This window comes from Myodes glareolus, chromosome 8 (assembly GCF_982192425.1).
Source record: "Myodes glareolus chromosome 8, mMyoGla1.1, whole genome shotgun sequence".
Lineage (NCBI taxonomy): Eukaryota > Metazoa > Chordata > Mammalia > Rodentia > Cricetidae > Myodes > Myodes glareolus.
Genome location: NC_142033.1, coordinates 76,518,467 through 76,546,169, shown reverse-complemented (window position 1 = coordinate 76,546,169; position 27,703 = coordinate 76,518,467). Strand labels below are relative to the sequence as shown.

The window sequence follows — 27,703 nt, the reverse complement described above, 5'->3', positions numbered from 1 at the left end:
TGGCTGGAGACAGCTAGACAGCCATCCTGGAGAGGACAGTCAGATGGAAGATCCTCATTCCTGGTATCCATGCACACGTTCCCAGAGGACTCTTCATCCATGTTTTGCTATGTTCTGGGCTTACTTGTGTACCAGTTGCTGTTTGGGTTTTGGTTTGATTTTTGCCAGATACCTATTGTCTGCAGAGTTTATGACTAGCTGCATTTAGATGCCGCCATAAACATGACTTCTGTGGGTGCTGTGCCATCTCTAGTAGAGCCAAAGAAAAGCCTCCCTCAGAGTTGCTGGTACTATTATTGGATGGATTTTATTTTTAGGGGAGCATCACTTGTGGACAGTAAGGGATTTGAAAAAGAGGAGCCATGGGCATTATAATCACTTATTTTGGCCCTCTCATCAGCCTGGGTCATTGTCTGTATTTGAGGTCCCTTCCTGATGAGAGGTGCAGGACTGGTCTTCTACCCCCTTTTACCATGCAGTCTTAGCATGTAAGTGCTGTATGTTATGGAATGTGTCCAGTTACAGACACTAAAGGTTTGGTGTGTTTTTACTTTATTTATTGATGACCTTTTGGGGCTAGTTTTTTTTTTTCTCTTCTGATTACATACATGAGACAGTCCTATAAATTATTGAGCATATTGTTTTTCTTCATAGAGGGCCTGTTTTTGTTCCATTCAACACATTGCATCTGCTGTGTGAACTCAGCATATGGATTAAGAAAAGGTTGCCTAACTATCGGGGGGTCTGCCTGTGAGTTGTCATTGTAACCATGTTTGACTTTTGTATGATCTTGGAATCCTGATCTTGGAATCCTGGCTCCTGATCTCCACATGCCTACTTATTGCTTCTTGTTGGGCTTGGGAAGATGACCTATGGATATGGCCTCTTTTGGAGGAAAGGACTTTGCAGGTGTAATTAAGAATGAGATCATTCTGGATTTCCTGAGTGACCCCTGAATTTGAAAGACACCTTTCAAAGAGGCGGAAGAAGAGACAGACACAGAAGTTCTCATGAAGACCAGGCAAAGACTAGAATGATGTGGGCATAAATCAAGGGATTCCAGCAGCTACCAGAAGCTGAAAAAGGCCAAAACCTTGCTTCCTCCTTGATTTTGGACATCTGGGTTCCAGAACTACAAGAAATGAATGGGTGACATCTTAAGTACTCAGTCCTCCGACCCAGTCTGACCTTTGTCATAGCAGTCCTCGGGCGTTCTCACGTTAGGACCCGTAGCCTCTGTGGAGAGGAGTGGCACTGGAGCTGTCACTGAACCCCAGACTCTACAATAAGAGCCTCTGACCTTCTCACCTCACAGCAGGGGAATGCAGACATGCCACTTGCTTCTCAGCACCTTCCACGTGTCCTGTTTCTCCTCCCTTTTGCGGTGGATCCCACACCAGACAGTCAGGGCAGGCAGGGGTGGCAGCTAAAACCGTGTGACAGTTCTTGCCTCCCTCCCTCCCACACTTGAGAATGTTAAATGAGACTTCTTGACTCAGGCAAGCTCCTTGCCTGGTTACAGAGATGTAAAATCAGCCGTGGCAACAGCACCAGCTACTTTTCCTGATTCTTCATTTGGTTCCAGAAGCCAGGCACTGATCTTGTGCATTGTCCTCGTTTCTTCCTCCCTGTGGAGAACTGGCAAGCTGGCTGCCCTCTGCATTGTGTGGGTAGCTGTAGGCAGGCGGCATGCTCTGCTTCAGGGCTCTCAGCCATGGCTGTGTTGGAAAGGTAGTTGGAGCTGCCTGAGAGGTGAATGCCATTCCCCACACACATCTTCATGTGCTGACATCGTGCACACAGACTATTTAACACTGATTAGATAGCTCTAGACTATTTTCTGAATAAATAGATATTGGAGTTCAGGCTTTAAAACTTACTGCACTGTGTTTATTTGTGATTTTTTTTTTAGTACTGTGAGTATTTTTATACAAGCTGCACCTCCCTGCCTGTATTGAGATGATTTCCTGAAGTTATTATTTCTCAGAAAGTGGAATCCCAGGATGATTACTGCGGTGGCTCTCCCTGAACAGTGCAGCATTTCTAGAGTGGCGCCAGTGATGTGTCATCCCCCTGCCTCCTCAACCAGGGACTCCTTCATTTTCTTTGCCAGTTTGTCTGGACAGCTCTCATTGTTCTTTCAAGGATGAAGTGGTCCCTTGTCCTTTACTGCCTCACAAGCCACCTTTCCTGATGTAGCCACCTTTCCTGGCCTGTGAGGATATCCTTGCATATCATTTACCATACTTCTTCATAAATCCAGAATGGAAGCTACAAATTAAGTTATTTTTAGCATTTTGGCATTTTAGCACCCCTGGGATGTATGTGTACTGGAATGTGAGCCCACCTTTAGTGTGATGCCATCTCCAGGCTGAGTCCTGTTTCCAGTTTTATCATGATTCTTAAGTTCATTCTGTCCTGGATGCCAGCAGGGAGGAGCTGAGGCTTGAACTCACATAGGAGGCCAAGAGTTTTGTTCCAAATGAAAGCAGGACTGTGCTGAGCAGTGGATGGGCCCTCAGTCCCTCCTCCTGGGTGGTAGGAAGAAAGCGGTGTATAGCTTTTATTACTTGTTGTCCCCACTTGACAGAGTATAAGTGTATTCTGCCCTGACCTGTGCAGTATCTCAGTTCTGTTTTAATTTCTTAAGCTCACAAGGCAGCTGATGACACTGAAAATCAGGGACTGTGTGGTGGTGGCTCGCAGCATACCCACAGGAGTCAGAGGCTGCCACACCTTTCTTTCCCACAGTGGGTGTCGAGCTGAGCAGGTGCACCCGCCATGCTGTCATCTCACCCCATTATCTGCCCTTGTTCCAAGGTGCCTTCCTGGAAGGAACGTCCCACAACATTCCCGTTGGCCCAAACTCAATCACACGGGCAGCTGCGAGGAGTAAAGCCATCCTCACTGGGCACAGTGCTTCCCTGAATAGAAATGAGGTTCCGTTACTAAGGAAGGAAAGGGATATAAATGCTGGTGAGTCATCGGCACAGATCGGGGGATGCTGAGGTAAGTTTATTCACACTGAGGGTGAAGTCTCTGTGAGGACACTTTGGGAGCACTGTTCAGTCAGTGACGGTCTGGGGTCCCTCTGGGGAATTATTGTGGGACCAGACAGATAAAAGAGGATCTGGAAAATGAGAGTGCATCCAGGAAATGGTGAGGCCACACTGACCTTTTAGAACACCGTCTAATTTTGACCCAATGAAGGATGGTTCAGAGTGACTTTCTAAGCCACTGAGAAAGGAGGAAGTCAGAAGGTGGCAAGCAGTTCCCTTGTAGAGAAGGCTCACTTTAGTAGTGCCCATGCCCTGTCAGTAAGGAGAGGCTGAGTTTAAGGTCAGGTGTCCTGGCCTGTGGGGGAGGATGACACTGGTGACAATGTGAGGAGGCCTGGGGCAAGAGGGAACAAACATACTTGTGAGATACCTGTTGGTAGGCCAGAGACACTAGGCAGGAGAGGAACACTGTGGGCATGGTCCTTAGCAGAGCAGAGCAGACCAGAGTCCTGTGCTGTGGGAAGCCAGGCCAGCCAGTCTGTTACTTCAAAAGACTTGCCTAGTCTTAGGAAGTAACTCGGGATAAAGTGGTTCAGAAAAACCATTATTTGTTACGTTGTATGCAAACATACATACAGAATGGGACAGTGCGGAGCTGCTAAATGCCCATGTGGCTGCCTGTACTTTGAACAGTGTGTAAATTTGAAGTTATTTGCAAATAAGAAATGAGTGGGCTAGCAAGTACACAATGAAACTCAGCGTCATCAGAGAAATAAAGTAAAAATTACAGCGAGATGCCTTTTATACCTACAAGAGTGGCTACTAAGAAGCTCACAGTGCTCAACTTGGAGGAGCTGTGGTGCCCTGAACTCCTCACTGCAGCCATGAGAGTGAGGTGGTGGGCATAGCCGATGTGCTCACATTGCAGCCCCGCTGACCTTCACTGCGCTCCCAGGAAGTGGAATCACGAAAATCCTTACAGCAGCTTCCTGCCTAACTGCCAAACCCTAGGAACACCTCCATGGCCATGAACAGATAGTGATCACCTGCATCATGGAATAGTCTGGCCAAGCGTCATAGCCCACAGGCTCCAGAAAGGAAATGTGTACACACCCACAAGCTGTGGGTTTCAGTGGGGAAGACATCCTGGACATGGACAAGCTGGACTGCAAGATGAGCAATGCAGATTGAAGCGGAAGGAGGGGCCTGGGTGTGGGTGGGTTGTAGTGGAGGCTGGAGGAGATGAAACTGCAGCAGGGTGAGTTCTACTGTGTGCAAACTACACCTCCACAAGCCTGACTTGTTAAAAAGTAACAAAATGTTAAACCAAAACAGTTAATTTAAGCAAACCATGGGACTAGTTTTGTGAGGGTGTGGTCTCTAGCTAGGAACCCATGAAGTCTTTTCCAAGAGTGTTTTCCTCTGTTCTCACCCAACTCTGGTTCTGTCTTTAGTGTTGAGAACACCTTACCCTAACCTCCGGAGACCTGTGTATATTCAAACCACATAGTTTGCCTGGAAGACTAGGTTCCCAGAGTGTCTTACCTGAGTTCCCTAGAAGTAGCACTCAAAGAAGTCAGTGATGTTCCAAGGAACTTGTCTGCTAAGACTTCTGGGACATACGCTGTTTAAAGAGAGAGGGTAGACTCTGGGTGTGAGGGTAAGGAGCCAGAACAGGGCATGAGATGCTCCAAGGAAGCTCTGGAAAAGGAGGCCAGGCCAGTGAAGGATGAGGATGATTGTCACACTAACAGTACAGCCTTACTTAGTCTTTAGAAAACAGAGAGGAAGAAGATAATCTCAGAGGATTCAAAAAAGTTTTGAAAACAACATTTTGGGTTTTCCAAGAACTTCAGTGCTGTCTGCTGCTCCAGCACCAAGAGCAGCCTAAACCTCAGCAGGAAAGAAGTCACTGGGGAAGGTACTGGAGCTTGTGTGCTTACATGTAGTCAGGAAAAAGAATAACAGGTGAGCTTCCACACCCTTGAAAATGTATCCCAAATCTCCATGAGGGAGTAGAGACTTGAACCCCTTCCTTGTGCAGTCCCAGGGTGTGGAAGTGGTACAGCTCTAGTGGAAAACACTGGGGATTTCTTGAAACATGAAGTAGATGTACCAAGTGTCCCATTCCTAGGTAAACACCAGGGCAATTGAAATTAGGAACCCATACAAGTAGCCCCATTATTCACTGTAGTCAAAAGGTGGAGAAGTGTCCATCAACAGAGAATGGATAAATAGACCGTGGAAAGTTCATTCAGGGGAATGTTCAGCGTGGAGAGGAATGAAGTTCTGATACATGCTACAACACAGATGATCCTCTAAAACTTCATACTAAGTGATATAAGCTAGACACAAAACGACATCATTTGTGTGAAATCTAAAGAGACAAAAGCATTAATAGTTGTATGGGCGGAGAGAGAAATTATTAGGGTTAAATGAAGAGTATATCACTGGGTATAAGACTTCTTTTTGGAATGATGGAAATGTTTCAGCATAAGATGTGGTTGGTTGCATACCACTATGGTTGTACCAAATGCCATTGAACTGTTCACTTTTGAAAAACAAGTTAAGTGAATTTCACAATAAATTAAAAAAAAAAAACCAAGGTGACTGGCATTGGATGGTACCTGTTACCATTGTGACTGAAGCTTTGCTCTCTGGTACAATAGCCTTAAGCTTCTAGTAGCATCCACTTAGACATTTGACATGCGCACCTGACTGAGGAATGTTTTTGTTTTAATTAAAGATGTTTTAAAATCTTCTAGCTGTTTTTTATGGGTGGTACATACCTTTAATCCTAGTTCTCAGAGACAGGAGAATCATAAGATCGTGAGTTCAAGGCCAGCCGGCCAGTGAGTTCAAGGGTCAAGGACTACATACAAGACCCTGTCTTATGAAAAGGGGGAGTGGGGGAACTAAGGGGCTTGAGAGATGACTTAGTACACTTGCTATACAAGCATGAAGACCTGAATTTGAATCTCCAGTGTCCATGTTGTGTGTATTTTTTTTAATAGAAAACAACGGCCACAACCTGGCATGGCTGCTTGTGTTTGTGATGGGAAGCGGGGGCAGATCTCAGGAGCTCACTGGCCAGCTAGTCTAACTTAATAGAGTGGAGAGCAGTAGCGGAAAATACCCAGCATAATTTGTTCTCCACTTGTACATACACGCTTGTGTGCATGCAGCATACACACGTGTGCACAGAGCCCGAAATGTCGCACAGTAGTAGATTACTTGTCTCGTATGCACAGTGCCTGTAGTTTAATCCTTATTGCTGCAAAACCTTTGAGAATTTTTGGAATAACCTGAGCATGTTCCTGTAGTTAGACATTCTGTGAAATTAAATATTTCTAATGATAAAAGGGATAGGATTCATCATGAATTTTGTTAGATTTGCTAAGTGTACTTGTGGATCTGGCATGGGATAAGCCCCATTCTATCCCCCTCACTTTAGACTTGGAAGTGAACCTTTCTTTATTCCTTACAGATAGCTATAATCCATTCTCTTTGGAGGACAGACCATGACTTGTCCTCTGTTCCATTTATCACTGTGTCTGTGGAGCTGTGGTGTTGAGCATCTGTGTGGACCTGGTGGTGGAGTTGAGTCTGGTTTGTGTGGTATACAAAGATCTATTAGCAATAACTGAACTTTAGATATGCTTGGTCATCCCTCTGCAGCGATACTTGTGGGCTGTATCGCTGCAGGAGGCTCCACCTCATACAGCCCTGACTTATGAGACTTTTCTTCATCTTAAATAGGCATGACAGCATGTATGTTACAGAGCCTGGGAGTTCTGGTAGCATATTACTGTAGATCTCATGTGCGTCACTCTTAAAAACAAAAGACTGTCTTTCCAGCAATTTACAGTTGTTGTTGGGGCTTTTTTGGTTTTTTTTGTTGTTGTTTGGGTTTATTTTTTTGTTTTTGTTTTTGTTGTTTTTGTTTTTTGTTTTTTTGTTTTTTGTTTTTTTTTTGAGACAAGGTTTCTCTATAGCCTTGGTGCCTGTTCTGGAACTAGCTCTTGTAAATCAGGCTGGCCTCAAACTCACAGAGATCCGCCTGCCTCTGCCTCCTGAGTGCTGGGATTAAAGGCGTGCGCCACCACTGCCAGGCCAGTTTACAGTTCTGTAACACCTCAGAATCTCTTCTGGAATGAGAAAGTTTCCTACTTGAAGGTTCTTCATCTCTCGAACTTGGTAAAGACAGGACAGAATTCTCAGTATTAGAGCCCTTGGGGGCTGTTTGGGGGTTCCGACCTCATAAACTGCACATGAGTATTGGGCCAGGGACCAGAATATCTAGAATAGCTTTGTTTTAAATTGAAAACCAACAGCAGAAGTCATTTACTGGGGGAGCTGCCACCATAGGCAGTATATGGATATTTTGCCTCCATGTGTCTCTGTGTAACACATGTATGCAGTGCTCACAGAGGCCAGAAGAGGGTGTTAGAGCCCATGGAATTGGTGTTTACATTTGGGAACCACCATGTGGGTGCTAGGAATCAATCCCAGGTCTCTGGAAGAGCAGCCAGTGCTCTTAACCACTGAGCCATCTCCCTAGCCCCTCGTCCCTTGTGCTTTGGGTATCAGGAGTAGAGGTTTTGAGGTACTGATGTTGTGTCATGATTACACAAGTTTTTGTGTTGTTTTTCTCATTTCTGGAAACTTCCTATGAATGTTCCTGTACTGTTAGCCTATTCTTTTAGACAACAATATTCTTGTGGACTGACCCCAGGGTTCTACAGATCAGTTTTAGCAGCCCTTAACTGTTAGAGAATATTTGTTTAACTATGTAAAGATGTGTTGCTGATTTACCTTGCCTGCCTAAGGTACTTGATTGATCTCGTAAAAAGCTGAATGGCCAATAGTGAGGGAGATATTGGTGGGTCTTCTGGGCAGGGAGAGTAAGTAGGAGGAGGATTTTAGGCTTGGAGGGTCGTGGGAAGAGACCCCAGGGGCCGGCTAGCCAGACATAGAGGAAGCAGGAAAGCAGGACATGCAGAATGAAAGAAAGGTAAAAGCCTTAAGGCAAAATATAGATGAATAGAAACAGGTTAAATGAAGTTAAAAGAGCTGGTGGAACAAGCTTAAGCTAAGACCGAGCATTCATGATTAATAATAAGTCTCCATGTCTTTATTTGGGAACTTGTTGGTGATTCAAAAAAAAAAAATTCCAACTACCCTTAGCCCCCTCTGTGAACACCGACCTGTTTTATCTAGTCAGAGTCATCATATAGGGTAGGCAAACATTATACCTTGCTCCACTCTGGACAGTTTCCTGATGAGTCCAGCAAGTGACCATGAGGGATACTGCCAATGCCTCTAGTTTCTTGTGTGTGTCCCTTTGACTGGTAGCCTCAGGGAATGGTGTGCCCTGCATCTTATTGTACTGTGTCCTTGTGACAGAAGCAGCTCAGTCCTTAAATACCAGTTTTGCAAGATGCCTCTGATGTTCTCTATTCCACTCTTGCTGAAATTCCACTTGGCTTCTGAGTTTCTGTGGTCATGTGATAAGTTTTACAGATTCCAGTACTAAGGGCTGCTGCATGATATTGGATGGGTGCTGTTTTGCTTGACCACAATATGTCTAGACATTCCTGCAGCTTGAGTTCAGCTCTTCTTGGGCTCCTCTCTGAACCATTAGAAGTCAAAAACTCGAGCTGGAGGACTCCTGTAGGTCCCAAGGATGAACAAGAACAGGCACCTGGGTCCCTAGTCATAGTCATCTGAAAGATTCTGTCATTTATTAGGTTACGCCTTTCATCTCAGAGGTCCCACTCTCCATTGAGTGTTGCTCTTGAAAGAAAGAACGTTCATTGCCAAGGGAGGAACTTGATTGGATTGAGCAGAAACAAAGTCTTACCTAGTAGAGTACTCCTTGGTGGGGATGCAGCAGCATGGGAAAGCTCAGGGCCAGGTCCTGCTGGATCAAAGGACTTTAGAAAATAGTGTCTGCCTAGTAAGTGTGGGCACATGTGGTGGACAGTATGTTGACTCTGAGGACTCAGATCTATAGGATGCAAGACTTCTTAGCGCCCTCAGCGGGATCTCTGGCTCAGAGATTCCTGTTGTGACCTCATACCTGACCCATGCAGCCACCTTGCCTTTGTGCAGGTCTAAAGCTCAGCCTGGGATATCTGCCTCTTGCATACTTTGCTCTGTCCCCAGCACAGTGTGCCTGTCCCTTAGTTGACCCTGTCCACATTGCTAATATTCTTTCTCTAGTGACTTGGGCTGTTTCCTGCCATACTTGATACAGTTTTTCCCCCGACTTGTCCCAGGTGAACCTGAGCAAGGTTGGCGAGTATTGGTGGAGTGCGATCCTGGAGGGAGAAGAGCCCATTGACATCGACAAGATCAACAAGGAACGCTCCATGGCCACTGTGGATGAGGAGGAGCAGGCAGTCCTGGACAGACTCACTTTTGACTACCACCAGAAGCTGCAGGGCAAGCCCCAGAGTCATGAGCTGGTATGAGCACCGTGGCTCTCCTGTACCATCAGCAGGCGGGAGGGTCAAGCTGGCGGGGAAGAAGACATGAAGATGTTAGGCCTGGCTTAGGCCCTGCTGCTGTTCTGTGGTGTCCTGTCACAGTAGGGAAGCACAACTGCTCATGCCCTCTGTTCCTCACCTAGGACAGGTACACACTGCTGCTCAGCCACATCTCATACCGAGCTGCTATGTCATAGCCTAGAATTGTTTAGTGCTAATGGCTCCTCCGGAGCCTGAGAGCCCCTTTGGTGGAAGGAGGGAGGCCAGGCTGCAGGACCTGCTTAGGATCTGACTACAACAGCCACCACAGAGCAAATAGATGGGTGGGTGGGTGAAGTAAAATGCTGGGGCTGTAATGAGAGTGTGAGGTCAGCAACTTCTGGGAGAGACAGAGGTTGGGTCTGTCTGACCTGTGCAGATGCCAAAGAATGATTGTTTGGGTAAACACATTGTTCTTCCTCATAAGAATAACTACTTAAGGAAGAAAAGGCTTTTGCCTCAGGTTCTTTTCACTGTCAAATAGCCAGCCATGTAGCGCCTAAGCTTGTGTGTGTGTGCACCAAGCATGGCTTAGAAACTTGGTGTCTACATGAAGCCAGCCCCCAGGACTCTAGAGAAGTTAATGTGCGTTTCCTGTTGTTTCTGAAGGAGCCTTACTTCATGGATTGTGTGAACTGTCCCATGCTTTCCTTCAGAGTAGCAGTGGTCTTTGATACACTCTGTTACTGCATTGACCACTATAGTCTGTTTTCATGGGCATGCTCCCTGTGACTAAGGTCAAGAAGCCTTTGGAGGCAGTACTGGCATCTTTACCTCTTCCTCTAGGCCATACCAGGCCATGTCATAAGCATGTTCTATGATGGGCAGAGTAGGTTGACTGACTATAGGCTCTGCACAGCAGCCCTGGTTAGATGGTCTGGTTTTCACAATGAGGAGGTGTTGAGTTTTTGATATCTCAGTATGGATTGTGCCTCATAGCAGCTTAAGCAATGGGGATGGGGTTTACTTTCTCTCCTGGCCCTGAGTGGGTGAGGGGAAGGACATCTTTGTGGGTCCGTGTACACAGAGGTCCTTAGGCAGCAACTGGAAAGCTTAGAGCCCTCACTTTAGCAGAGCTCACCAGACCTGCTTGGTCACAGTGTAATCCGGTCAGGATGGCCTGTCTCCACTGGGCAGAAGGTCTATCTATGACCCTTAGCCTTATGGTTGAGACCTTATGGATCTGCTCACTCATGTGTCCAGGGTCAAGACTTTGTCTACAAAAGGAAGCAGATGTATCCATAAGGTGACTGCCAGGGAAGAGTCTGTTTGGAGTGGAGAAGTTAGTGCAGACACCATCATCCTGGGTGAGGGAGGGGAAGAGCTATCAAGTACCACTGAGAAGTTTGTGCCACAGAATGGAGAGACCAGAGACGAGTGACTCCTCATGCCTTCCCCAGATGCTGTGACTTTTTGTTGTAGAGAAACATGAGAATAGATATTGATTGTGGCTTGAACTGCCTTTGTGCATTAGCCAAACCTCGGTGATGTCTTCTGTAGACTCTTAGCTATGAGATATTAGAGAAGCTAGAAGGTTCAACAACTGTTTGCACCTCTTAGTCTTAAGGTCCCTGGGATTGCATCCCTTGCCTGACACACAAGTCAAAACAACCTCAGTGTCACTTGTCTGGGAATTAGCAGCAGTGCAGGACCTGCATGATGTGTCAGGTTCTGGCTCCCTGGCTCCCTTCCCCTTGACCCTGCACTCGTTTTTTCCATGCACACAGCCCTCCTTTCTTCCTTGGTGCTGATGCCCTTTGACATGGCCTAGTGTCACCTTTCTCAAGGACAGATGGAAAACACAGTCTGCATCAGTGAGGAAAAGCATACAGCTGTCTTCAAGGAGGCCAGAGGCCAGCCTCTTTAATCTGATCTTATCCAGAGAGCAGTTCAGCCTCGTTTTTCAGTCTCAACAATGGTCCTTTGCAGGAACTAGCCGCTTTTTTCCATCCCTGTAGGTCTTAGGTCTCCTTGTTCTGGTGGCTACCTCCCTGCCAACTCTTGAGGCCTGGGAATAGGGCAGTGTAGTTTATCTCCAGTAAACCAAGGCAGCTCTCTGAAGTTCTGGCCTCCAGGATCCTCAGTGACAGTTTGAAACAGGCTAGTAAAAGGATCAAAAGATAGCAGTGCTAAACATCATGTGTGTGCACCGTGCACATACACACTTAATGTGTCATCCCATGTGTGACCCGCTGCTGGGAAACTGACTCACTGCAAAGGCAAGGCGTTGGGGGTGCCCTGTTTTGGCTTTCTATGAAGACTGTCTTCTTTGCCACAAGACATTGCAGAAACCTGAGTGTGGAACACAAGGTCCTTACAACTGTGCATAGAAGACTTGTCCATGGCTGATGAGCAGCTTCCGTACAGCTGTTTATGATGCAGCACTGAGAAACTGAGGAGACTGAAATCTACCCAGCTAATGAAGGACCCTAAGAAAAACCTTGAAGATGCTTTGGTCTAGTGGAAAGAACTTTGTCTTGAGTTTAAACTGATTCTGCTGTGGACTTGCTATGGACCTGGCAAGGACCATAGAGAAAATGAGTGTGCTGTTCCAGATGAGCTGTCCCAACAAGGCCTTCAAGGAGCCTAGGCCCAGTAATGCATGGTAGAATCCAGTGTGATTCCCTTACCAGAGCTGAACTAATCAGGATGGCCAAGGAAGCCTCTAGCTATGGATAGTCAACTATGGACAGTTAGCTCGAGCATGTCCCACTACCTGTCAGTGCTGAAGTCTCAGCACTCTGGGGCTCCATGTAGCACCTTCCTTTACTGAACAAAGAGAACTAGAAAGGGAGGTCCATGGCCTTGTGTTTCCTGATGTAACAGGTTAGCCACATACATAATCAGTACTCACATGCTGGGGTTTTGTGGGTGGTTGAGGTCACTTCTCTAGGATTGCCAGTCCTAACTACGAGAGAGAGAGAGAGAAAGAGAGAGAGAGAGAATGGAAACCGGGCCAGGTTCTTCTATCAGCCTCCATCTGCTATGCTCATTGGCAGCCACAGTTACCAGTGTGCTCTGTATTGATGCCCATTTATGGTGTAAACATGAAGTTTTCTAAATCTGCCAGAATTTTAAATTGTGCTTCTAATGCCACCAGTGCTTTGTATTTTGAAGCATTTTAATTTTGAAGTGGTAATATACCTCTTCTGTCGCTTTGAATTCTTTAATGTTGCCATTATATGTCACTTCTTTCCCAAGTCAACAAATTGAATGCTCTTCATTTTCCTAGTGAGATTTCTTTGAGCAGGTGTTCATTTAGAAGGGGTATGTAGAAGTACACAGGTGCCATTGCTCGGTCTATACTTAGATGTGTCTGTCTAGGATCCCTCCAGCCTGGTGGCCCTTACCCCCTAACAAACAGTGGCTGACGTTGCCAGCATTTCCTGTGAGTGAACTTGGTGGCACCCAGGATGGTCTGATATCTGCCTGTACTCTACAGAAAGAGCCAAGCATTTATTTATCTTGGGCATCATGAGCTTCCTCAGTTGTGAAAACAAACCTAGCCACCTGCCCTTTGCCCTCTAGGCTTGCTACAGTGGGTCCCCACCCAGCCACCAGGTTCTTATAGCTGCTATTCACCCTGCAGCTGAGGCTCTCCTGATGGCCTCAGCAACCTCCCTCCTGCTTAGGTGTACTTAGCTGGCAAGTCTCATCTTGCATTTGTTTAAAACTATACAGCGTCACACTTCTCATGGGCAAAGATGGGAGCCTGCTATGTACTAAGTATCTTTGATGTGCATATTGCTGCTTCACTTAGGTTTATAAACAAGCAAAACCTCTCTTAGCAGGAAGCTTGGATTTTGTTTAACAGTCCATAGTTCTGAGAATCCAGTAACTTTGCTGACAGTGCAGATTTTCCACTTTACTTTCAATCTGTCATCTTTGTGATAAGGGAAGCAGCACCTGTTCTCTGCACCTGTTCTGCAGAGCTGTCTGCAACAGGTACTCCATTGGGGGGTAATCTCTAGCCATGCATCTTGTTAGGCTTTTAGTGGTTGGAAGCAAGGGGAGAGTACCCCATCCTTGGGTACATTTGTGGTAGCAGCTGAGGAAAGCAGATGCCCAGAGAAAGGCTAGCCCATCAGCATAGGCACAGGTGCTGCCCTCAGGAGCACTGCCTCCCTACTTGTCCCAGCTGTAACTACACTACTCCAGTCTGCCTCTGATCTTCAAAGGTTAGTTCAACAGTGGCCGTGGGCTGCAGAGAGCTGAGTCCATCAGCTCTTACTGTGTCCCCAAAAGGCAGTGGGGCATTTCTGACTGCCAGTTCCACGGCTGGGCATTTTGAGGTCTCGCCTCCTCTACATCATTACATCTTGGATCAAACCTATGTTGTCTGATGGTGCATTTCTCAGTGATAAGAATGTCCTTCCTTGGGCAAGGGGTGCTAGAACACCTCTGCACACATTAGTCATGTTCCTATGGGGTGGAGGCCCCACATCTTCATATCTTAATCATCACCCTGGAGAATACTGCAGGTTCTGTGGGTTGTGTGGAGTTTGGACAGACTAATGAGAAAGGGACATGAGCATTTAGTGCTTTACTGAGACTGAAGCTGGAAAGCTAGAAATTCAGTCTTGGAGAACAGTCTTGCAGAGGAATTGGCAGTCATGGGATGCCTCTCCTGAGCACAAACTACTGCAGGGCCTGCGGTCCTCTGGCCAGTTGGTCCTAGCAGGCAAGTCCTCAGGTCCTGAGGAAACAGGATGGCTCTGTGCCTCCAGGCAGTCTGTTGTAGGAGAAAGCATGTGGTGCCCTGTGATCTCCTTTAATCTCTCTATTTTCTATTTGTAGAAAGTCCATGAGATGCTGAAGAAGGGGTGGGATGCTGAAGGCTCTCCCTTCCGAGGCCAGCGATTCGACCCGGCCATGTTCAACATCTCCCCTGGGGCTGTGCAGTTTTAATGACCAGAAGGAAAGGAAACCCTCATCATCGGGTGGAGGTGGAGACCTTGTCCCCTTCACTCCCTGCATGCCAGGGACTCACTCCTCCTGATCAACCCTCACCATATATTTTTCATGATGAACCAGGCCTTCCGTGCTTACCTTGCACCTTCAGACTATTCTAGAGAAGGTACAGGCCCAGCTGCTGCCTGGCAGTCTCTATGGCCAACACTAAATGAAGGTGTTTGAAATTAGGGAGGGACATGTCCCAGCAAACTGGGAGCACATGTTCTGTCTCCACAGCAACCAGCCACTGCAGGCAGCATTTTCTTCTTCCCCTGTTCTCTCTGCTTGCTGTTGTTTTAACGCTAGTCTGCTTGCTTTTCTGACTAGGGATAAGGAATGACTAGGCTCTCAGACAAAGCTAAATTGAAGTGTGTGGACTAGGCACATGCATGAAGGCAGATGGGGCATGACTGTGGAACTGCTTCTAGGACTGCTATGGGACCTCTCACTTGAGACCTGTGTGTGTTTGTGTGTTCACTCTTGCTCTTCTCTTTGTGAATACACATGGCCAGCCTCAGCTCCATGTGCAGAATGGCAGAAACTGGGGTCCGTTTTGCCTGTTGGAGATGTTGGGAGAAAGACTGAGGTTCTGGTCTCTGGCCCAGGTTTGGCAAGGATGCTGTCCACCTTCTGACTTGCTTTGGTTCTTGTTGGAGTGGACCAGGCCTCGACACCACTTCTTGCTCTCTATTCAAGACCTCCTCTTTGGTGTGCTGTATTAAAGCCTGGGTACCTTCAGGAAGATATCACAGCATGTTGGTTGTTCATTGGCAGATTGTGTCAACCACATTCCCTAAGCAGCCTTAACCTTGAAGGATGCCTCAGGAAGGAAAACTTAGCCACTGGCTTGAAGGCAACTATAATTGAGTCCAAGAAAATGAAGATTCCCTTGTGCCATCACCAGACTGCTCCCTAGAGCTCAGATCCTCTGACTGCAGACCACCTTCAGCCATGGTGTGAGGACCTGACCAAGGGGCAGGGACCCGTCTGTGCCTGTTACCGCCTGGCATCTCTGTTTGCCTGACTCCCAGTCTTGGTGTGTGTGTACAGGTCTCTGTACTCTGGTAACCATACTACCAGTGAGAATTAAGAACCACCAAAGCCAAGGCAGCCTGCCCTCTGGAAATAGCCCTGCACTGAGTGCGGTTGATACACGCTCAGAAGGAGCCACTGGAGGGGGGAGACTTATTTCAAGAAGTCTTCCCTCAACTGTATAGTCAGAAACTAGTTCATTGCAGTCATTTGAGGATTTCTGGTTTACAGCTGGTAACTGATGGCTCTTGTAAGAAATCCATACTGGTCGTTAATCTGTGGGTGCAGATAGACCATGATGGTGGTCAAGGGAGAGCAGTGGGCCACAAATACCCACTCTGGAGTCTGGACTTGTGATTGGACATTGGTCACCAAGTTGATGAGGTCTCTGAAGAAGTCATCCTCGGGGAGAAGAATTTGTCACATTCACAAGATCCCCAGGACACTTTTGCAACTTATTCCTGAAGTTTCCATCAAGGTCCTAGGGTTTGCAAATCCCTGTCCCATACAAGTTGTCCCACCTAATGAAGGAAGTCTCATGGTGTGTATGTATCTCCAGTCTTCTGCAGTCCTGCTCCTTCCCTCATGACCCCCATCCTGTGGGTAGTCTTCCAGAAGGACTAACGGAGTGGGAGAGCCCTGCATCTTTTTATTTGGGACAATGTTTCACTTCTGTGGCAACTTACCTTCCTTTGGCATGGTTTTATTTTCTGTGTTGCTTTTCTCCTTTGTCCCTGCCTTGTTTCAGCAAACAAGCCAGTGTAGAAAAAGCAGCCTGGGGAACAGTATTAGGTATAGGCCATATGGCAGGAACCTGTGCTCTGCCAGTGATCCCTGTGGCATGTTATAGTGCATGGTGTGGTGGTGGCTACTGTATCACAGTGGGACTCAACCCTAGCCAGCCAAGTAGATAGCTCTTTGCCCTGAGGCACTGCCCAGGCTCACCCTGCCACTGAAGCTGGCACATTGCCTGTTTTCTCTTTTTAGACGCGACAGCCACAATTTGGTCCCTAAATCCCACCCGCTGAGGTCTGAGGAAAGCAGGGTAATTCCATCCTCTTTGTCCAAAGACCCGGGAGAGTTGGGTTTCCGACCTACAAAGCTGCTCTGACTCCTCGGTGTTGGTTTGCAATAAAATCTGTATTTAAGCAAGTTTGGGTCTGCCTGTGACATTCACTGAAAGACACTTCTGGTGGTCATTACCCTTGACTTCTGGCTGTGAGTCCTGAGTTCCTGTACATATAGTCAACATCAAAATTGAATTCTCTGGGTTGTTCCTCATCTGGGCTGTCATTACTTTTAGAAATTTTATAAGTGATTAATCTGTTGTATTATTTCAGACAGGTTCTAGGCTTCTGTTGTACCCTAAGGGCCTATTCAGAGTCCTTCTGGAGAGCCCTTGTCTCAGGGTTGTTATTGCTATGATGAAACATCATAATCAAAAGTAACTTGGGGAAATAAAAGGATTATTTTGCTTACACTTCTGCTTATCGTCCATCGCTGAAGGAAGTCAGGGCAGGGACTCGAGCTGGGCAGGAGCTGATGCAGAGGCCATGGAGGGTTGCTGCTTACTGGCTTATTTCTCATGGTTCATTCAGCCTGCTTCCTTATAGAACTCAGGACCATCAACCAGGAATGGCACCACCCACAAACGGCCGAGTCTTCCCCTCTCAGTCACTAGTTAAGAAAATGCCCTATAGGCTTGTCTGCGACCGGGTCTCGGAGGCACTTTTCCAGCTGAGATTATCTCCTCTAGATGACTACAGCTGTATCAAGTTGACATAAAACTAGCTGGCATACCCCACTCTTTGTTTACCAGGCTCCCAAGCCCTTAGGACACAAGCTCTCCCCAGTACATAATTCTGCATCTGACTCAATCCACTCAGACCTTAGACTATTCCTTTCTGTTCTCCGCCCTATTCCAGAAGACCCATCACGGACCCTGCTCGCTCTCAGTAGGCAGGACCTGTGGGCTTGTAAATTAGTTTTTAACAGTGAAGAACACTAGGATTGCCCTTATAATTCCGGGGACCAGAAATAACCTTCCAATAAATAAAGTGAAAAAGGCATCTTCGTTGATAGGCCCTGAGAGTGCAGGAGTGAGCACAGTCTAGCATTTTGTGTGGAAATATGTCCAGGAGGCGTCAGCTGCTGCACAGAGAACTCACTGGCCAGAACACTGTGCTTGGGGAACAGACCCTCACCCCACCTCAAATCTGCTCCTCTTGCAGGCCAGCTGGCAGCCAGCACAGCCAGGAACTGGTGGCCTGCTTCTGTGAGTAGAAAGCATGGAGTTAGCACAGAGCCCCGCCAGGCCCCCGTGAGCTCTCCTGTTCGGCCAGTGGCCTAGTGGCCCTGCTCACCGGTGCCCCATACAAAGCTGGGTGTCCCACAAAACGAGGGCTGATTGTGGTCAGCTGAGGTTGATCTGTCCTTCCTGCCCGCCTGAAGGTCTGGAGAGTAGATGTCTGAAACAGCTTACTGTCCAGAGGCCTTTCCTGCACGGATGTGACCTGGAAGCCTAGGGGCTCCTCCCCGTCTTGGTGCTTATGCGGTCACTATCTCAGGTGAGAAGAAACATTCATATGCTTCCTTTTCAGGTTCAGCTATTAACTCCAGGTGTTAAAATGCTTTTGTGTTTGTTTGTTCAAGACAGGGTTTCACTGTGTAGCCTTGGCTGTCTGGAATGTACTCTGTAGACCAAGCTAGCCTTGAACTCACAGAGACCCACTGCCTCTGCCTCCTGAGTGCTGGGATTAAAGGTGTGCCCCACCTGACTTTTAGTTTTATTTCTTAAGCCAAGTTTGTCTTCAGATTGAGGGCAGAACCCCAACATACATGATGTCTCAGTGTTAGATCTACTGTATATCCCTCCACAGTCAAGAGCCCAAGAAGGCTTCGTGTAAGCAAGGGAAAGCAGGCTGCCACCTGAAGCCTGGTGATTCCCTGCTATCCCTTTGGTGGGGAGGTGGAGTGGGGAAGCAGAGCCCGTCACAGGGCAGCTCTCCCTTGTGGCTGCAGAGTCATACCCCAGCCCAGACTGTGGCCATCACTGCAAGGTCAGCCTCTGGGCTACTGGGTGGACTTCTGATTGAGGGGTAGTCTTGCCTAGCTTCCTGCTGCTTTTCCATACGAGGTGTTGCAAAGAGCTGGACAAGGACTTGGGGACTTCCTTGTACAACTCTTCATACTAGTTACAGGAGCAAGTAACTTCCAAAGTTGTGTGGCCTGTGACTCCCTTGTCTGTCTCTAGTCACGCTCATCACCCAACCTGAGACTGGCACAAGGCAGCTCCTCACTTTTAGCCCCAGTTGTCATTCATCTGAACTCTCAATAACCCAGATATAGGTGGCTCAGTGTCTCCCCAGCACTTTGCTGCGGAGAAGGGCCAGGATAGGAAAGAGCTACTAGAAGTCAGGGCTTAGAGATGTAGGCTAGGACTTAGAAGTGGCCTTTCTTGCAGGCAGATAGCTGCTCAATTGTGGGTCCGTGGTAGAAGCTTGACTGGCAGAACTGGGCTCAGTCATCTTGTGACCCAGTGGTGCCAGCCTGGGAGCTCAGGAGCTCCCGGGTAGTTATCCATGGGAACTAATGGTCTCACATATGGAACTCCAGCTCACAGGACACCAGTCATACATAGTGGCCCTTAGAGAAAGGCTACGGACCAGATCTTGGCCATCAGAAGGTTCTAACAGCACTGAGTGGCCACAACTCTTTACAGATCAGAGAAGGGATTTCGTTAAGTCCAAGGCAACATTTTTAAGCCTGGCTTTGTGCAGACATGATTGAATTCAAGGTAAGTTAGCTGACTTTGCCAGCTCTACTCAGTCTATTGGGCAGAAGAGTCCAATCAAGCAACACTCAGGGTAGGGCTGGGAGGGTAATGGCAGGCTTCATTTGGACGGTGCCATCCCACTGTCCTCCGACTGTGGTCTTCCGTGGGCACCTAACAGCCATGCCAGCAGATACTGTTACCTGTGTGGCTACTCACTGGGCAGAGGTGGCCACAGCTGGCATCTCATCTGCTCCTGATAGGACCAGCAGGATGTTGTTTGAAAAACATGCATTGAACCTTTGAAAAGATAATTTAGCTGGGCCCTTTGGTAGCTTCCACTGAAGTTCAGGTGTGTCTTCCAACACTTCTGCTTAGCACTGGTTCTAGAAGCACACTGGCGAAGAGGAGAGTTTGGATTCTGTAAAGACCATGTGACACTGTTTTCTCCTGTAGCTTTGGAGCTGGTTTTACAATGTTTCTCCTGGCCTGAGATGGCTGAACATTGGGCCAGTGTGAGGCCAAGGTCAGATTCCCAGACTCATGAAAAAACTAAGTGATCCCTGGGGAGGCAGAGACAGAAGGGTCCTGAGAGCTTGCCAGCCAGCCAGGCTCACCAAATAGGCAGGCTCCAGGTTCAGTGAGGAAATTTTGCCTAAAAAATACAGGGTGGCAGGGTGGTGCTGGCACACACCTTTAATCCCAGCACTCGGGAGGCAGAGGCAGGTGGATCTCTGAGTTCGAGGTCAGCCTGGTGTACAGAGTGAGTTCCAGGATAGGCTCTAAAGCTACAGAGAAACCCTGTCTCAAAAGGAAAAGCAATAAAAGGTGAAGACAATAGAAGGAGACACCTGATAATTGCAGTTAGAAAATTGTCACAAGAAACCTGTCTAATAAAACACATCACACATCTTACAAAATTAAAAAGTCATTTGCAGTCTGGGTAGTGGTGACACATGCCTTTATTCCAGCACTTAGGCAGAGGCAGGCTGATCTCCAAGTTTGAGGCCCACCTGGCTTACAGTAAATTCCAGGACAGCCAGAGCTCTTACACAGAGAGACAATGTCAAAAAAAAAAAAAAATATTTAGATTAACTGGACTCCTACCCTATAGCTTTCTGTTACTCATATTTCTAACTAGGACCCTTAGTTTCACACATACTATTGGTAGCCCCTCACTCTTCATCTGTTGCAAGGAGGCTACTTGTTGGTTCCCAGCCGCCCAGATAGCTTAGACCCAAAATAATCACACAGAAACTATTAATTAAATCACTGCTTGGCACATTAGTTCTAGCTTCTTATTGGCTAACTCTTACATATGAATTTAACTCATTTCTGTTAATCTGTGTATTGCCACGTGACTCTGGCTTACTGGCTAAAGTGCTGGTGTCTGGTCTCCAGCAGGGAGGTCTTTTGTGGCTAGTGAGTGCATTGTGCTGGGTGTAGGGTAAGAGTGCTATGCATTCCCTTTGTCCAGCCCTCCAGTCCCATGTCCCACCTAGATCCTGCTGTTTCTCGGGCCACCCGAGAGACATCTAATACCTTAAGGAACATAGTGAAGCAGACTAAGTACCCGACAATCAGAGAGTGGGGGAGAATTCCCATCTGTACAGTGAACCAACACTCTTAGAAGAATCAGAGATTTACAGTCATGTGGCAAGCCACGGTGTCAAACCTATTCAGCCAGGCAGATGACTACCAGAAATCTCAACGTACTTGAGCCAGAAGCCTCCCTGAGGCCAGCTGAAAGGAACATGGGGAACAAACCAGCTTCATGGAGTCCTTCACTGAAGTACCAACAAACAGCAAGAAGTGTCAGCAGGCAACACATGTCAGGAAAGGGCCAGACCCAGCTTCTCTATGAACTGACACCCCTCAGAGTCTCCCTTACATACTTGGAGATGAACACAAGAACACTAATGACTTGAGGGATGTAGAGCAGGAGACTTAGGTGACAGGAGAACCCAGAAGAGGGACGTATGGACAGGATAGGACAGGACAGGAATTTTTATAAGTTCCTGCAGAATGTGTGTTTTTAAGGTTTTGTTGAAAGTTGAGCCATTTATGTTTTGAGAAACAGTCACTGAGTTTCTTTAGCTCCTGTGTGTAGGGTATAAGCTCATCTCCCAAGGGAAGTCACCCAAGCCACTGTATGCCATAGTGTTGTACGCAGAGGCTGCTCGTTTGTTCCTGTCCACTCAGACCTGAAATAATCACACAGAAACTATTATTTGCAATACTGTTGGGCCAATAGTTTAAGTGTATTTCTAGCTAGCTCTTATATCCTAAACTAACCCATCTCCATTAATCTGTGCATCACCACGAGGTTGTGGCCTATCGGCAAACTTTCAGCAGACTCTAGCGAAGGAGTCTGTCTCCTATGGGTGCTACATGGCTTCTTTTGTGACTCTGACTTCTCTCTCCCTCTCTTTACATCTCTGTTTGGATTTCCTGCCTGGCTTTATTCTGCTAAGCCACTGGCCGAAACAGATTTATTCATTAACCAATAAAAGCAACACATAGACAGAAGGACTTGCACACCTCATCGCTGTTTTCAGCCTGCATTACCTGCTCTGAGGGTAGGTGCAGTTCCCATCCTCATCACTTCTGAAGCAGTTGTTCCCCACTCAGAGGCTTTGAAATCCTGAGTAGGCCCTACCCCTCTCCCATGCAGCAACTGAAGAAACACAGGTACCAGAGCCCCAAGTTACCTCTCCTGCAGACCAGGTGATTTGTCAGGGTGGTGACAGCCGATAGTGGGGATGGGCCTGACATAAGAAAGTGTCCTCATACAAGACCCTTCCTTCCTCATAGGGTTACAGAAGAGCTTGTGGCTTATAGCAGGGTCCAAAACTAGGTGAGAGGGAAGTAGGAAGGCACAGCAGAAGGCATTGACTTGAGCCATTCTACCCCCCTACTGGGGGTCACAAACTTAGACACTCTCCTCCCTTCTGGGAGGCCCTTTGGCCCCACTTCACCTTAATCCACATGCTGTGATACACTTCAGGCTCTAACCCAGTTCTCAACCTGTGGGTCACATCTCTTTGGAGGTCAAGTGACCCTTTCTCAGTGGTTGCATATCATAGTTGCAATCCATAACAATAGCAAAATCACAGTTATGAAGTAGTAACAAAAATAATCCTATGGTTGGGGTCGCCACAACATGAAACTGTATTAAAGGGTCACAGCATGAGAAAGGTTAAGAACCACCACTTTAACCCATTAGCGCTCAGAACTAGTACTCCAAAGGACTCCAATCCAGCACACTCCAGAACTAACTAGTCTCTTCACAGTAACCCTGCTTCCTCCAGCAGGGGCTCGGCCTCAGGCTTGGGCTCACAGCCTGTCCATGGAGTTACAGACCCGTGGTAAGAGGTAACGTAACTCTCAGTCCCTATGCTAATCCTTGACGCCAGTGAGCCAGCACTCACATCCAGTGCTCAGTGGACATGTGGGTAGTCATGGCCCACTGAGCAGCACAGAAAGGTACTCACTGATGCCCCCAAACAACCTAGGTGGTAAAGTGCCCAGGATTTATGCTCCAAGTATCCCTCTGAGGAATGGAGCCATATCTTCAGGACACTCATCCTGTATCAAGTTGATCTAGATCTGTGAGGGCTCCAGGAGGGCTGGAGCTGGACTGGAGGGGTTGAACACAGGGCACTCCAACCCAGCTTGGCTCCCAGAGTCTGGGGCCCTCACCACAGATGTGTGCATCCCAGACCCCTTGCCTCCTCCCTCTGTCCCCTGCTCCAGGCTTCCTCTTGTTATTTTCTTCTCCCTAGAACTTCCAGGCTGGACACTTGGACCAGGACCTGGGAAGTTGGAGGCGTGGGCCTTGTGTCCACAGGTCTGGGAATATTACTGCAATTGTACCTGCTATTCCCAAGTGCTAGGCACCTTCTCCAGGTCCACATCCAACAACCATCTATGACACAGCATGCCCATCTCTCTCAGCTCCATACCAGCTAGACGGTATCCACCTTCTATAGGATAAATACTGTGTGGATGGTCTGCCTTCCAGTCAAGAGGCAGCTGTCCTTACAGGAGGGCTGGGGGCTAGTCCTGTACTTCCCTCAACTGCAGAAGAATGAGCACTTAATTGTCTGTCCCAGTGGCTCCCTATTTAAGCCAGAGGAAGTCAACAATTAGGAGGGCCCTTGGTCCCCTAGTCTCTCCCACATGGGACTCACCTAGGATGCGTTAGACTTGCCCAAGTTTCTCCTCCTTTAGCCCGTATTTTTCCAATTGCTACCCATGTGCCCACTTTTGCTTTCTCTGCTTGCTAGATCACAAAGCTTCAAACATTGCTCCAGTCCTCACCCCCACACCATGCCTGGAAAAACCACCCTATCTCCTTTCCTCTCTCATTCACCTTTGCCATACTCGCCCACCTCCATCAGGAGGCTTTTGTGCCTACATTTTTATTGTGGCAAAATAAACATTGCATAAAATAATTTTATGTTTTTATTACACTTATGTGTGTGTGTGTACATGTGTGCGTGTGTAAATCAGAAGACAGGCTGAAGGAGCTGGTTCTCCTTTTACCATGTGAGTCCCAAGGATGGAACTCACATGCCTTTCTCTCCTGAGCCACCTTGAAGACCTCATTTCGACCATTTGTAAGTATGTGATTCATTGACATTAAGTACATTCACAGAGTGGCACAGCCTTCATCACCATCTATCACCAGAACTTTTAAAAACATTAAACTTTAGTTTGTTGCTGGCATTGAATAGATAAAATTTTGCAGAAGGTCATTGTCTAAGCTCTTAGAAAAGTTAAAGGCCCAAGTTATGTCAGTGGATCCCCACTGTATTGCAGTTGGATGTAGCAAGTGACAGGGTTGACCACCACAGTACCCACTTTTCCATGGCCCACCACAGCTCTCCTGTGGGGTCAAGGCAAGGAATGGGTGACCCTGTGGATCTCCACCAGCCTATCCAGTCTGGTTATTGCAGAGAACTGGGAGGAACTAGACCCCAGTGTGAGAGCATTTGGGTTAGAGGGACAATATCCAGCCCTTCTGAGGGTATAGCCAGGGAGAATACTGACGAGCTTGTTGGATGAGGGCTGCAAGATAAGGCTTGGGACAGGTCTGTGGTTGGTCCCTGTGTAGGGAGGGGTATCCGCAATTTGGAATGTAGCTGAGAGATTGGCCTAGCAGAAGTCCTGTCATGGGTCCAAAGATGGCCAGGATGACATGGTCCTGTTGGCCTTGCTGTCATAACCTATCATGATTACCTTTCATACAGGGTTACTTTTCCTATGTAGCCAAAAATATCCTAGATTGGTTTTGCAACTGCACAGTTGTGAAGATGCTACAGCCTCTCCAGTACAAACGACTCAAGGTCAAAACCAGAGTTTGTTCAGATCCCACCAAGTCTGAGTGTGTGCGTCTGTTCTGGAGCTGCGTATGGTTTCACAGAAACACTGCCAGGATCAATATGGAAGTGTTTGGTCACTACAAGGCTCCTTCATATGTCTTTATAGGTACCCTGTTCCTAACCTCTGGAGACCACTGGTCTATTCTCCTTCACTGTAGTTGCTCTGTTTCATGTGTGGTTTATGTGGAATTATGCAGTATTTTATTATGTTTTAGAGGCTGGCATTTTCACTCCCCAGAAATTCCCTGAGGCCCATTCAGGTTGCCCTGTGTATTGTGGTTTATTATTTTTCTTGCAGAATAGCTTGGCAGAGTATATGAGTGTTCCACAGCTCAACCATCCATCCATCAAAGGACATTTGATCTGCATAGTTTGGGACAGAATAGAAAGGTAGAAAAAATTATGGGAACAAAGAAAGGGGCAAAAGACTTCCTCCATCCCCAAATCTGGCATCTGCTCAAGCCTCTCACTGAAAATCAAGAATTTTAGCATATTTTACACTTGCTTAAGGCCTTTCTTCTTTTCCATCTACTTTTTTTTTTTTTTTTTTGAGATGGTTTCTCTCTGTGACCCTGGCTGTCCTGGTCACTTTGTAGGCCAGGCTGACCTTGAACTCAGACCATCTTGCCTCTGCCTTCCAAGCGCTGGAATTAAAGGTGTGTACGACCACCGCCTGGCCTTCTTTAAGCCTGTAGTTTTCTAGGACGCTCCCCAGAAGCCCCTGTTTACAATGAGATCCTAGCCCTGTATGGAGCTCATGCAGCTCATAGTTTTACTCTGCCAGGTTTTAACCCAGTCCAAGGCACCTTCAGAGCCAACCTGTTATCTCATTCATCAAAAGAGAAAGGGCCAGGCATGATGCTGCACACCTTTAATCTCAGCACTGAGGAGGGAGAGGCAGGTGGATCCCTGTGAGTTCAAAGCTAGCCTGCTCTACATAGCCAGTTCCAGGTCAGTTGGGGCTACATAGACCCGGGGAGCAGGAGAGAGAGAAATTTCTTAGCAACAACCCTTTTAGTATAACTTGAGTGCCACCAAGATGATACATACAGCTAATGCAGAAATATAATTCTGGCTATCCCTTGAGAAGCCCATACCTACATTACGGTTTGTTTTATTCATTGCCTGGGTGTCTCTTTCTCTTAACCCCGTTGATGAAAATATATGTTTGAATGAATATGTTTTGCTAGGTGAAAACAGAATGAATGTAGCTCATGCTTTTAATCCCACCACTCAGGAGGCAGAGGCAGTCACTTCTCTGTGAGTCTGAGGCCAGCCTAGTCTATGTAAGTAGTTCAGGCAAGTACATGCGGCATAGGGAGATCTTGTCGTTGTCCTCTTTTTTAATTGTCTGTCTTTTAAACTACAGCTGTTCTAGTCCGCAACTGCAACTCCACCATTACCAGTAGCAACCTGGAGAAATTCTGTCCCCTCAGGCACCGACTCTTTCTAATCTACTAGGAGAACTCACCTAAATCTCTGTCCCGCTAAAGAACTCAAGATTCATAGGTTGAGGTAGAATCCTGCTCCCCAGAGAGGCTGAACAGCAAGCATCTCACCTAGCTCACTCCTTGCATCTCCCAGGAAGTCCTTGTGTTTTTTCTCGCCCCTCCTTATAAACCGTTCTCCACCTGGCTCCTCCATACCACTTCCTCTCAACTAGTGGCTGACGCAGGCTCCAGGCCACAGATAAATTTTATTTAAGCAAACACATCTTTGTATCATTAAACATGTACCAGAACATAAACAAAAGTAACACACCTTAAAATTTTATCCTACAACACCCCATCTTTAAAAAAAAAGATAAGTCTTAATATTTAGCAACTCTTAAGTTGGGATGTGGCTTATTCAGTGATGCTGTGTATGCACAAAGACCTATTTGGATTCCCAGCACCCACTTAAAAAAAGTCAGTTGTGCTAACTCACACATATAAACCCAGCACTGGGAAGGCACACACAAGATCCTTGGAGCTTGCTGACCAACCAGCATAACCAGTTGGAGAGTTCCAGGTGCCATTATAGGTGCTGTCTGAAAATAAATAAGGTAACTCTGGATGGAGAGATAGCTCAACCCTTAAGAACATTGTCTACTTTTCCCCGAAAGACCCAAGTTCAATTCCCAGCTCCATAAGGTGACTCATAACCATCCACAACTCCAATTCCATGGGATCTGATGCCCCCTTCGGGCCTCCACAGGTATCAGGCTTGTATGTGCTGTACAGACATACATGTAGGCAAGACATCTGACATCAACATCTACTTCACACATGCACATGTAATTTTAATTGCAGCCCTTCTTTTAAAGGTGCGCATATTCTTGGGTGCCTTTCTGTTTCTAATGCGCTCCAATGCTGCTTGTGGTGGTTTGTCATGAAACTTTGACGTCAAGGATGGAGTTTTACCTGTGTTGAGGTCCCTACAGACTAAAGGAACACCAAAGACTACTGAGGGAGACACTGGGAGGCTGATCTCAGTTCCTGCTGCCAATGACAATTTCCAGGATTCTTTTCCTGTCACAAATAAAGCTGTTATTAACATTCATATGCAGGCTTTTGAGTGAGCAGACATTTTTATTTCTTTGGAATAAATACCCAGGGATGTGATTGCTGGGTCATATGTTTGAGTGTATGTGTGACTTTATTGAAGCTGTCAAACTGATTCCGGAGCAGGTGCACCATTTTACATTTTCACTGCAACACCAAAAGTTTCTGTTTCTCTGCATCAGTGCCCAGATTGACTGATGCTGTGATAAGCAGAGTGGTGGCTCCACACAAGACCCCCAGTCCCCAGAACCCGTGCGAGCGAGCAGGTAGACTTCAGGTTTGAGTACAATTGTCCTGAATGACAGATTATTCTAGGTTCCTGGGTGGACCCAAAATAGTCACCTGGCTCCGTAAACATGGAAGAGGGAGATAGATGACTCAGAAAGACATGCAATGTGTGTGGAAGGCGGTCAGGAACTTCAGAAGACCCATTTTGGACTTCTGACCTAGACTGGAATCGCTTGCGCTATCATAAAACTCTAACTTT

At 47.0% G+C, this 27,703-nt stretch overlaps 1 protein-coding gene across 1 annotated transcript in view; it reads left to right on the top strand.

Annotated features, from left to right (window-relative positions):
• Nudcd3 (NudC domain containing 3) overlaps nt 1–16,666 on the top strand; it is a 93,354-nt gene extending 76,688 nt beyond the window's left edge. The window contains exons 5-6 of the mRNA XM_048450069.3: nt 9,281–9,469; nt 14,327–16,666. Coding sequence (XP_048306026.3) covers nt 9,281–9,469; nt 14,327–14,437 — 300 coding nt within the window. The 3' untranslated portion in view covers nt 14,438–16,666. The remainder of the gene's footprint in view (nt 1–9,280; nt 9,470–14,326) is intronic.
• Nucleotides 16,667–27,703: the final 11,037 nt, after the last annotated feature.